Genomic DNA, 12,083 nt, shown 5'->3' with positions numbered 1-12,083 from the left:
ACCTGCTTCAATGTCATTGGTGAGTTTCTCCTCCCGCTCCTCCCTCTCCAGAGTGCTACTGGTAGAGGAGATGCTGGATGCAGAGCAGTTGTCCTTTTCATTCACTTCCTCGTTCTGTCTCTCCTTCTCGCTCAGCAGTACAGTATCTTCTACATCCCTTTCCGTCGTCTGCTCCTTCTCGAACTCAAACTCGACATTCGCCTCCACCTCCGCCTCCGCCTCGACATCTGGCTCTCCCACACCTGCTACATCTGCTACCTCCACTTCTTCTACCTGCTCTTCTATCACTACTTCCTCCACGCACTGTTTCTGTTCCTCAGGCTTCTCCTCCTCTTGCCTCTCTTTGCTCTCCATGCCGGATTGTTCATCGGATGCCGGCTCTGCCAACACATTCTGGTCAGACTGACTCTCAGAAACGTCCTCAGTCTCTGCAGGCGACTCTGTCTCAGTCTGCTGCTCGTCTGGCTCTGGGGGAGGAGTGGGGGAAGGTTCTGATACTGTTAACTCTGGCGCTGGACTTTTGGTCCTGGTCTGTGGGTCAAGGTTTGGCTCTGAGATTTGTTCTGTTCCTGGAAGAGAAATGAAAACATCGTGCAAGAAAATGTTACTTTAAGTACTCTGGTTATGTGCCTTTATATTATCTGATAGTCTTCAGAAACATTCTTTGTTTATAATTAAAACAGCTTTAAATTGCTTCCCGACATATCCTTAATTAAACTGAGAGATTGTCTAAACCCAACATACATTATCAGACTGTAGCAGTAATTAACAAAGCATGTTACCATGGCTCATGACCATAGAAAATCATTGTAAAATTAAACGTGAGTGGCTGAAAGTCCAATTCGAATCGAAAGTATATTTTAGAAAAATAAAGTGTAATATTATAAAAGAAAAAAGCCTTTTAGATTGCAGCTACGACAAATTACCTTCTGATGATGTTTAATCAGAACGTCTATAAAGCCATTTCAAAAGTAAGAAAATTAGATATTTGTTTAAACGCACCTCCACCTCCTTCTCACCCTCTTTAGACGCACTCAAAATATCAGTTTCACTTAATATGCATTTCTAGAGTTATTCTCAATAACCAGAAGTGCAGCTAAATCTAATTGTTGTTCAACAAAGTGTTTAATGCAAAGCCCAGTGTGTGTGGCAGGTGCTCTAACAGCCAGTATGGTCTCTGCCAGCTCTGCAAGCCAACACTGCAGTCCTTTCATGTGCATATCACTCAAGCACTAATGATGAATAAATGGTTGGTGATTGCCATTTACCTGACGTCTGGTGTGCAGCGGTGATGGTGTCCTCCTGTGAGATAATGGATGAAGGTGTGGTACAGCGGGACACTGAGCGGCTGGCAGGATTGGGACTCAAACACAAAGTGATTTCTGTCCGTCCTCTTGTTGGCGCTCTGGGGCGCTCTCGCTCAAACTCCTCAGCAGCTAGCCTCTCTACAGCTTTGTACCTGCAATAACAAAATGGAGCTTGAAGATGTCTGCACAGTGTGGTGTCAATACGTGCTGATCTGAACTAAATGTCAATAGTTGTTCAAGTATCAGCCATTTGACAGTTGTGATATAAACAGATAGAAACACACATGCAAAGGAATGCAAACTGGTATTGTTTAGATTTATTTTCTCAAAGTGAATGACTCAGTGACAGTTGTGAAAATGTTACTCAAAATTAGAGAGGTTTAAACCATCTTCTTTCTATAACAAGCCTTCAAAGCAATTCAAAAATGCAAGCTCCTGAAAAAATCACATTCTAAAAACACATTAGGGCTTCCTCCAACAGTGATGAAAGATTTAGTCAGGTTTTAGTGAATAAAGCCATGAGGTCAATATTTATGCTGTGAACAAATATGACATGTTTGTTATTAAAGGGTAACTAAGGAAAAAATGAGCTGTACGCAGGGACTGAATGATGACAAATGACGTCCTGCTCTTGTTAAAGTTGCCAAAGTACAGCTTAACATTTTTGTGTTTACACTTTCTTAAATTCTTTAAAATTCAATTAGATGCATGTTACAGTTCACAGGGGTAAAAACGGCGAGGGCATAAGACTGAGCTATAAATTATACTGCACACAGACACACAGACACATAGCCATAGTCAGAGGGAGATAAGCGGACCACATCCATGCCGAAACAAAATTACACACTTGTCCTGTTAACTTTGGGATGTCTTAATGTTGAGCAGCCCTAAGGGGCTCTGACACCTATAATTCAGCCTTAGGCTGAGTGCAACTGATTTTCCATCTGCCATCAATTTTAAAACAGGATCTCAAAGCATTCACAAGCCTCCTTAGCTGTTTGATCTAGCTTCACAACGGCAGCATTATTGTGGATCCATGTGAACCCATGAAATAAAGCACACTCACCTTTCCTCCCTGGCCTGTCGTGCTTCTTCCCTCTTGTCTACATAATCTCGACTGAGACAGAAAGACAGAAACAGAGAGAAAAGAGAGGTAAAGAAGAGGCAATTTAAGACCTGTATTCATATTATGTATAAGTGTAAGTACAAAGAAAGCAAACAAAAAAGACAGGACAACTGAGCAGAACATATGGTTTTGCAGACTCCTCCTGCCATGATTCAGTTATATCTAATGATCCTCATTAAGAAAGACAGCCCAGCTTTCATCAGACTCACAGGAGATTTGTGAATATCTCTCTTGAGTCAAAACTGGAGCCACTCGTTTCTATAAAATGACACATGCCAACATGTCTTGGCTGTACAGCTGTCTACAGTACAAAGTAATGAAATATATTCTCTCTGACATGTGATGTTTTGTCTGATTCAAAGGTGAGAGACTAACCTGAAGCGGTTCCTCTCTTCTCTTTCGATTCTCTGCAGACGCTCTTCTCTTTCCAAGCGCCTCCTCTCTCTCTCTGCAGCCAGAGACTCCTGATGCTGCCTGTACGATGAAGACAGCAAGCCCCCTAATGCAGGTCTACACGCATAAGAGAAACAACAAATGTGATGAAGTTATTAAAATTGAGTGATCTGTGTTTTTATTTGCACATTTGTTCAAACAGGAGTTTTACAGATGGGTTGAGTTAACATTTAATCAACCGTATCCACAAAATGTTCTGCATTAGCTGTGGAAAAGGTTGAGATGCCAACCTGTCAACTGGTTTGGAGTCTGGTGTGGAGGTTGCTGAACTAGTGAAGCGATGGATGGGTGATGTAGGAGCCTGGTGCCTGCCAGGGTATGGAGTGCCATTGGCACTGATTCTGTTAAAAGAAAGGGGAAATAAATACAATAAATTGTTATCCCCTAAGACATTTTTTCACTGAAAGACAGAAAAAGGCTGAATATCACTTCAAAGAATCTGTGACATAATGCAAAGGGAATTCCAATGTCATACTGACATTTTACACTGAGTAATGATCTATAACTTCTCCCTAGGCATCTGAACAGCTTTCCTGTAAGGCACGCAATGCCATCAAGCTCTGAAGGGTACCTACAGGTGCATTGGTCATCTGTGTTTGTACATGGGGGCAACCTTTCATTAACTGACCTTTCCACCAGACCTACTCTTTTCTTATAGGCCTTGTAATTGGTAAATCGTGCACATTTTGACCTTCAACAGTTGCGCAACACCTCATGTGTAAATAAAAACTCAAAGTAATGTTTTTCTTCTTGCTCCTACAGTTGGATATTTGAGCTTCACTGTGCAGATGTTGATGTACGAGCAGAGTTTGACAGTAGAAGGATGTTTTCATATTCATCTGCTGAAAGTGGAAAGTTTCTCTGTGCTCATCGGAAATCAGAGTTTAAGGAGCAAGGCCTACAAGAATGATTTATGACATCACAAATAGTTTTGAAGTCAATCCTGGTCCAGTGCGCAACTTATACAATTGTGATGGAGAAACTTGAAGCCATCAGTGTGCATACACTGAGGATGGACTTGTGAAGTAGGCGACATCTTGTGTCCAGCAAGGAAAAAGATTCTGGAACTTTTAATGAGGCAGAAGAAATACATCTATTTTTAAAGATATTAATGTGGGAATTATTTATTTTATTTGCAGAAAAAAACACATTAGACACACATTATTGTTCCAAAGAGACTGTTTGCCATAATATATGTCTGGAGTCGATCTTTAACAAAGATGTATGAATCAATCACTGGAAACATGAGTGTTCAACTATTATTGTTAGTGTGTAACACAAAACTTTCTCTGAAACTATTAAATGAAAATCACAAATCCTCAGAGGCCATCATACAGCTGCTGTCCCTGTTACACTTGACCTGTTAAATCCTGGTCTTACCTTTCAGCCCAGCAGGGCTTTCTAGCTGTGTAAGATGTAGGAGAGTTGTTTATATCTGTCAGACTGAAGATGGAAGTGAGAAAAAAAGAGAATAACAGTCAGATCAGGCACCCCGAAGATTAAATAATTAAGTGTTAGTCACACAAACAAGATAGTGAGACAGCAGTTGAAGGTAGGAGGGCTGCAAGACCACAGAGAGCAGACAGGGGCAAGACAATATCTCCATCTGTCTTACAGATTCAATGTGTTATTCAGACAACTATAAAACTACTGTAAATCCCAATAAATAAAGCAGATTTAGAGGCTTTCTTTTTTTTTAGTGTCTACTGCATTGAGAACAGGGAATTATTTATGCTTAGATGGCATTAGGGAAACTATATGTTGAGGAAATGCTGTGCCTGTTCAGATTGGGTTGCCTATCCTTTTTATATTGCTGCAGAAACATCGACAACTACGAGACAGTGGCTGTGGCTCATGCAAATATTCTGAATTCCTTAATGCTTTGAATTAATTTATTGACTTGTCCTGGATTAACTGTGGTGCAGAGCCACAATGAAAGACAGATGAGCAGTTTTACAAAATAATGCTTTCCAGCAACTGAGAAAAGCAAGTAATTATGACTTTTCCTTGTTCTGGTACAGAATGTCTTTGGAGATGATAGATGCAACATAAATCGCATCTGATGGGAAATAAAGGCGTTTCTGGCCGCTAGGATCAAGAAAACATTTTTTTAAGGATGAAGGATGTAGAGAGGAACTAAGCTACAGTATGTCCAACACAAATAAACTCACTTGATGCAATTTTTCAAGAAATATTTTAAACTTTATAATGACTATATCAGCTTGTACTCTTGTAATGCTTGCAGGTGTCTTAGCTGACTGCACAGTGAGCTACAAAGAGACAGACACCGGTGATGGGGAAGACAGTGTGTTTCCACATGGTGAGGCGTAATGGTCTGGACGTAAGACATGTAGATGAACTGTAGCGCCTGCCCCCTCTACCTGTAGTTCCCTTCTCACTCTCCTCGGGCCACAACAGACACCTGGCTCTAGTTGAAATCAGGGGACGGAGGGAAAGGGAAGGGGGTGAGGTTGGGGTAGAATGACACTGATGGGCGTGCAGAGCTTGGCACTCTATTCAGAGCAGTGGGGAAGACACAGTCAGGTGACTGGGGAGGAACACACCAAGGACTAAGGGTCCTCTTTCTAGGTGCGACGGACACAGGAGAAGACGTCCTGGTCTTGGCGCTGAGATATTTTCTCTGCCCTTCAGGGTCACTGGCTTTAGGGAGGATGTTGGCCATACAGTTTAAGTTCAGACACATGCTAGGAGTGCCTGTTACAGCTGCAGCCACACTAGGATGACAAAATACAAGAGAGTCCAAAAGGAAAGAAGTAAATAATCATACTTTCAAATGGAAGAAAAACTAGGGAGATACTGCATGAGGAAAATGGGGAAACTGTATCACGCTTGGGGAAACTACAGTTGGCTAAAAAATACCTGTGAGCACCCTGTCTAGAGGACTCAGTGACTGGATGACTTTCATCATCTGCCTCGTCCTCCTCCTCATCCTCCTCCTCCTCCTCTCCTTCCTCCTCCTCTCCTTCCTCCTCCTCCTCCTCTTCCTCCTCTTCTGCCTCTTCCTCTTCTCTGTGGTGAGAGGAGGTGTTTGAGGGTTGAAAGGAGGAAAGGGAGGATGTAGGCAGGCGGGAGGGAAGAGAAATTGGACAGAGACAATATGAAAACACAGAGCAGAGGAAGCAGAAGAGACAACACACAGAAATGACAAACACTAAAAACAGGCTTGTTGAAAAAGCATTAAGAGGAAGTGTTAGTGCAGAGCGGAGACAACCACTAAAAGATGGACAATAATATTTTTTATAATAATAAAGAATACAAGTAGGCTTTGACAGCAGTCTTTCATGACAAAGTCTCAAAATATTAGCAATGGATATTCCCAGGCATATTACAACTACATTCAAGATTCTATGGCAGCATTAATACAACAATATACAACAAATATAAAACATCTCCCAGTGATTTGAATTGAGGAGAAAAAGATTACACTCAATAAAAGGTTTTAAAACTGTTAGGAGACAGCTTGTGTGTTTGAACTGATAGTCTGGAATACACTGTCATACAGGAGGCTGAGGCCAGTTGGCTATCTGGATCCCTCTTGGTTGTCTGGATTTCATTAACAATATGGAAAACGGTGATCTTCAAAGGCGGCTTGAATTTCCTGTGGTAAACTGGAAGAAGCTAGTCTGGTATCATATGACCTACTGGACTGAGTTTAAGTACACCTTAAGACCTGAGTGCTACCAGGAACATCGGCGCATATGGTTCTTAAAAACGCTTGTTATTAATGTTAGGGGACTGAATTATGAGGAACCAGGAAAGATCAGTAATCATTGGTGATTTAAAAGAATGAGCGTCTTCTGACACATGACCTATAATAAAAAGTAGGATAAAAGGTTAAGTAAATTTCCATACAAAGGAACTGTCCAAGTTTTCCTGGTGCTTTTATAGGGAACAGTCCAAGCTACTGTACAATTAATCAAGAATGCAATTTACTTCTTGCCTGAATCACCAGTTGTGGTTTCTGCGAGTTTGTGTAGTCACAAAGGTTTGTCGTATATAAAACAGATGGCACTGTGAGGTTTAATGCACTCTCACTGAAGGAAGCATGAGACAGAGAGCAGATAGTTCCTATCATGTGTTTACAGAAGCTTCCTATTTCCATCAGTGGCAGAAGAATGTCTTTGACAGTGGGAAAATTAATTTAAATGTCACTTTCCAGCAACAGTCTCCTCTTTGCCGTTCTTTAAATTACTATATAATTAAATTCTCTGCTTTGGGTCGGGACAGAATCAACGCATCTCTCCAAGACTGAAATATAATACAACACTTGCAGTCAGGCTGTTTCCTGTGAAAGAGAGTAATACTTCATGGACCCAAGATTCATTTGTGATTCCTTTTTAGTTGCAGCTATCTCGCAGGGCTTTAAATATACAAGATCAAAACAACCCCCTCCTGGCTGAACCTTTTAAAACCAGGATCAGACTGAGTTCAAGCTAAAAGGGAAGCAAGGATAAAGTTTATTTTCTTCTCTTGAATATTTTCCACTTTTCCATTTCTCTCCGTCCTCCTTCCCCCCCGCCTCACCTTTCACTGATGTCTTCAACGCGTTGGCCACCGAAGGGCAGGAAGCTGCTTGCATGAGTGTGAGAGCTGCTTGGGGATGCTGGTGCAGAAGCGTGGCCTCTGCTATTCTGGAGCGAATGTCTCCGGCTGCGTCTTCTCTCGAGGCCACGCCTCTCGTTGGTGCCGCCGACACTGGCCCGTCGGCGGTCCTTGCGGGCGCTGGGAGGCAACTGGGTCTCATCGTCTCCGTCCTCGTGGCGGAGAGTCATCTAGATCAAAGGCATCACGGAGAAACTGAGTAAATAAACTGCATGTTTGTACCTTGGTACACACTTCATGTATATATGTGAGAAGTGAAGTGACCTACGACCTATTATGAGACACACATGTCTATTAACATGACATCAAGGCTAGTTGTTATGTGATAATGTGGGCCGTGTAGGCTTCCTGACCTCATAGATGTTGAACTGTTCTACAAGGTCGAGGTCAGTGCCTTTCCTGCTCAGGTGTCTCTGCGCCATGGTTTCGATGCCCTGCTCCTCCAGACAGTCCACCATGTCGTAGTATGAGTCCTGGTCTGGGAGGCCTGCCAGAGTCTGAAACACAAATACATCCAATAAAACACACAATAAGAGTTCTAACCTTGTCTCTGCAATTTAGATCAACTGTGAGAGAAAAAAAATAATTGGTACAATAAAGAGAGAGAGAAAGGGAGTAAAATTACTTCTGTTTTGTTTAAACCTTGTATTGAAATGTAACTAGATATGGTATATAAATAAATCAATCTGTAGTGTTTAATCCGCTTATATTGTCCGTATTTTGACTCCATTGTAATTGGATCAAATTTTCCTTGTGCACTATGAAAAACAGGGCAGGTTCATTATATACAGCACATGATTGTGTACAATTAATACTTATTTTTAATTAAGGTAATTTTTTAGGACTCTGCTATTGCTGCTGTTCTAAACTACTACAGTGAATCCTTCACCTAATAAGGGGGAGCAAAAGGAGTGATAATGGATCAGATTTTACTGTTTTTCGGAAAGCTTGACAGCCTTTATGTTTTCATCTGGGTCACAAATGCAATCCCAACATACAGATTGAATTTGCACCTGATTTAATCAAGCTGAACGAAGTGGCTTTGCAGATCTGATCACATTTTCTGTTCTTTTGGAAACAATGCTGTTGCGCTTTGAGCATTTACACACTGACAGACTTTTCTCCTTACCCAGATAAGAAACCCAGATTCGGATTACATTTTAACACAATCTGTAAAAGGGGTTTGAAAGATAGAGACCCAAAAAGAAGAAAATTTCAATCCCTGACCTTATTGATGAGTGTCATCGCATACACCAGCAGCTCTGTATCCACTCCATCCTTCTCATCCAGGATCTCCATGACGTTTGACCACAGTTTTGTGCCTGCAGGAGCGAAGGGCATGCAAAACAATGTATGTCACAAGACAATTACATGCATACCTGATAACTAATCCATCTGTTCATCTTAAGGCATAAAAAACTTGCAGTTCCAACAGGGTGCAGGAGTGAACACAGTTGTTTTATCATCTCATGGCTCCAGTAGGATAAATACAACGATAGCAGTCTTCTTCTAGAAAAGTGGCAGTGGAAAGACAGAGCAGGGGCGACCTGATCTCCAGTGAAAAGCAGACCTGTGTCTCAGCCGGAAAGGGTCAAGTCCATCTCCTTCTCATCAGGAGACTGGGGATCAGGTTTAGGCTTCTTACGCAACAGCAGAAGTTACGGGATAAGAAGGAGCTGAGACAGAGGGATACCCAACCCCTGCACACTGACACTCAACCCCCCGTTGTATGCCGCAGTACAATGTGGGGCCATTTAGAGTGGCAGGTAACTGAACCCCTCTGCAGACACGAGTTGAAGTCTCTCTCAGTAAACTTCACTCTATGTGTGGCGAGGAAGCTGCTCAGGAAAACTGATCTGACTACTGTGTAACAGGAGACAATGATCTGCAGTCAGCTGAGGAGCAGTTTTGATATTAACTTTAATATCCCAAAATCACTGTAATAGCACCGCATACACTTTTTTTCTGTTAAAGAGTGGATTGAATATGTGCATCTGTAGTTTTGCCTTAAATTCCCTATCTACATGTTTGATATGAGTCACTTTGAGGTGAAAAACTGACAGCCAATCAGTCAGTTTGTTCACTGCTGGCTGGTTAGTCTGGGCTCTTACCTCTTTTGGCATCAACCACATTCACAGCTTTTATGAGCAGGGCGGCGTTAGACTCTGTGTACTCCACAAACACCAGCAGCAGTTTTAGGGCTGTCTTCACCACCAGACGGAACTACAAAATAAGAAAAATACAGTTAACAAAGAAATCCCAATGTGGCACCAGCTCCTAAATCCCAGCACATAACACACAATCTGTTTAATTTCAACTGCAAACATTTTTATTTTTGTTTGTTTCACACAGAGCGCTGTGTGCCAGCCCTTGAACTTCCAACAAAGAAATGGCATCATATTGTCTTCTAACAGCTTTTCCTGTCTGAGCTGTCTTGAGAAGTTAGATAAGAACCTTGTGTGACACTGAGGCAATATTAAATAGAAATTTAAGAGCTTGTGGGAACACACTGTTCTGTACACAAATAGTTTGAAAGAAGCACAAAGGTAAAAGTGACTGCAAACGGAATAAAATAAAATCTGGGTTATAACAAACCAGCAGCCCTACTAACAGCCAAAAATGACACTCCAAAAATGCGAAAAGGAGAGAAAAAATATAAGAGATGGAATTGATAGGCCTGATACACAGCAAAACAGTCAATGTTAATTTGCTTGAGAGTGAAAATCAACATCATGTAAGTGGTGTCAAAACAGTCAGATTTAATTTAACACTTCTGAACAGCTTCCACATCAGCACTACGACTGGACAAGCAACACCCCAATAATCATAGTCAAAATGACTATTGACAATGGAAATGTGCCAGATTAAATGATTGGGAAGACAGGGTTTTGATTAAAGAAAGCAAGCTGGATGCCAAATATTTCAATATTTACACAGGAAAGCAGAAAAGTAATTAGTAAGACCAGAAAACAGTGGGGAAAGAGAGGAGAGTCAATGCAGTTGCCTCATCTGCTGTAAATACGCAGCACATGTCGAGATCTGGCCACTAGAGGGCCGAGGGGGCCACAGTGACAGCTCTGCTTCCTTGTTGACAGAGGAGTTTCAGAGCATGTGTGATTATTTCAATTCTTTGTCAGAGCACAGATGGGGTTACTGAGTTGATTTTACAGTTTATCCACTATGTGGGCTGTGGGCAGAGGTCTTGTGAAAATTAATGTCCATATTCTTTACCTTGGATCCAACCAGGGTGTAAAGCCACTGGACCGTTTCATTGTGAGATATGAGGCCATTCATCCCATCCACGTACAGCATTATCTGACCGAGAGCTGGAAAGAAAGAGATTGGGGTTGGTTAATCATCTGCCTTTTCATTGTTTTTCTTCTTTTGACTAAAAACTGACCGTCACATTTGTCCTGCTCAGCATTCAAAAGAGCTAGATCAGCAGTAAATGCTCTCTCTAAATGTTTGGTGTCTGAACACTGATCATGAATCTCACTGGAGCACCATGCAACTAACTATGCAAAGCAGGTAAAACTTTACCTACAAAATGTTACCTGGTTGGCTTTAGAGTCCTAAAAATTCCCCTTTATCTCGAACAGAAAATTTAAAAATAACAAAAAAATAACATTAGGAGGGCCATTAAGTAAAACTCCCAGTGCACCCTGGCATACTGACGTCAGCCCACTCTATATGTCTGTTAACAGGACCTTGTCATATGTATACGATTAAAAACGTAATTCTTTTCAAATCATTTTCTCCTGTGGAAATTACATATACATTCATAAAGATACACACGAATTGTAAACTTCTTAAAAATCAATTAGATGAAGGCCTAAAAAGAAAAACAGCACTCATCCACTCATCCCTCGAGTCAGTGGACGCAACTGAAGGGAAAATATTTGAGTAGAGTGCCTCAGTGGATGCTGACATGACTTCCATCTCTAACAGGATACATAAATAAGAACATAATAAGAGCCAAGGGATCTCAATGGGGGGCAGCAAAAGTGTAAGGCTTCTGTTAAAGACGGAGATGGGGGAAGGGAGACAAATGCCACTGGACAGACAAAAGCTCCCTTTAAATATGTAGACTTTCTTTTTTTTTTTTAAAAGCATCTCAGTAGTCATCCACACACAGGGAGTTAATGCATTCACACAGAAGAGTGCAGAAACAGGATGAGCTCAGCTTGAACCCTCTGTCTGCAACTTGAGGTGATACATTAACTGACACAAGGAGAGAAGCTGAAGCATGAACATGTGAACACATTGAAAGTGCAACACTTTTTGCAAGGCCTGTTTGACTATTTCTTGGCAAATCTGTGGTTTTGGGGGGTAATACCTATGAGAGAAAGTCATGGAATTCCTGTCTTTTTCAAACATGACAAAAGTGAGGCTTTTACTAATCAAGTTCAGAGATGTACGAGTAGCTGGAGAATTCTCTGTGGGCTGCAAAGCTGACAAAATCTAAGAAGAAATTGCAAAAAAAACTGGCAAATCTTTGTTCAATCTTTGACCAACACAATTCTTAAACAGACTTATTGAGAACTACTTAAAAGAGTACCTTCTCATCTCCTCAT

The 12,083-nt window shown here is 41.4% G+C and overlaps 1 protein-coding gene across 6 annotated transcripts in view; it reads right to left on the bottom strand.

Annotated features, from left to right (window-relative positions):
• The window catches only part of fhod3b (formin homology 2 domain containing 3b), an 83,917-nt gene that overhangs the window by 10,895 nt on the left and 60,939 nt on the right, over positions 1 to 12,083 (bottom strand). For 2 of the 6 annotated variants that reach the window (XM_051407803.1, XM_051407804.1), the window contains exons 6-18: positions 10,741 to 10,835; positions 9,621 to 9,732; positions 8,737 to 8,831; positions 7,863 to 8,006; positions 7,432 to 7,679; positions 5,767 to 5,916; positions 5,451 to 5,621; positions 4,267 to 4,329; positions 3,117 to 3,227; positions 2,809 to 2,943; positions 2,374 to 2,424; positions 1,269 to 1,459; positions 3 to 569 (exon numbers count right to left, since the gene is read on the bottom strand). In XM_051407803.1, the coding sequence (XP_051263763.1) occupies positions 3 to 569; positions 1,269 to 1,459; positions 2,374 to 2,424; positions 2,809 to 2,943; positions 3,117 to 3,227; positions 4,267 to 4,329; positions 5,451 to 5,621; positions 5,767 to 5,916; positions 7,432 to 7,679; positions 7,863 to 8,006; positions 8,737 to 8,831; positions 9,621 to 9,732; positions 10,741 to 10,835 (2,133 nt within the window). The remainder of the gene's footprint in view (positions 1 to 2; positions 570 to 1,268; positions 1,460 to 2,373; positions 2,425 to 2,808; positions 2,944 to 3,116; positions 3,228 to 4,266; positions 4,330 to 5,450; positions 5,622 to 5,766; positions 5,917 to 7,431; positions 7,680 to 7,862; positions 8,007 to 8,736; positions 8,832 to 9,620; positions 9,733 to 10,740; positions 10,836 to 12,083) is intronic. The other 4 variants (XM_051407807.1, XM_051407808.1, XM_051407806.1 and 1 more) reach the window with 3 other exon arrangements.

Source organism: Dicentrarchus labrax, unplaced genomic scaffold (assembly GCF_905237075.1).
Source record: "Dicentrarchus labrax unplaced genomic scaffold, dlabrax2021, whole genome shotgun sequence".
NCBI classification, from domain to species: Eukaryota; Metazoa; Chordata; class Actinopteri; family Moronidae; genus Dicentrarchus; species Dicentrarchus labrax.
This window is presented reverse-complemented; position numbering and strand designations above follow the sequence as displayed.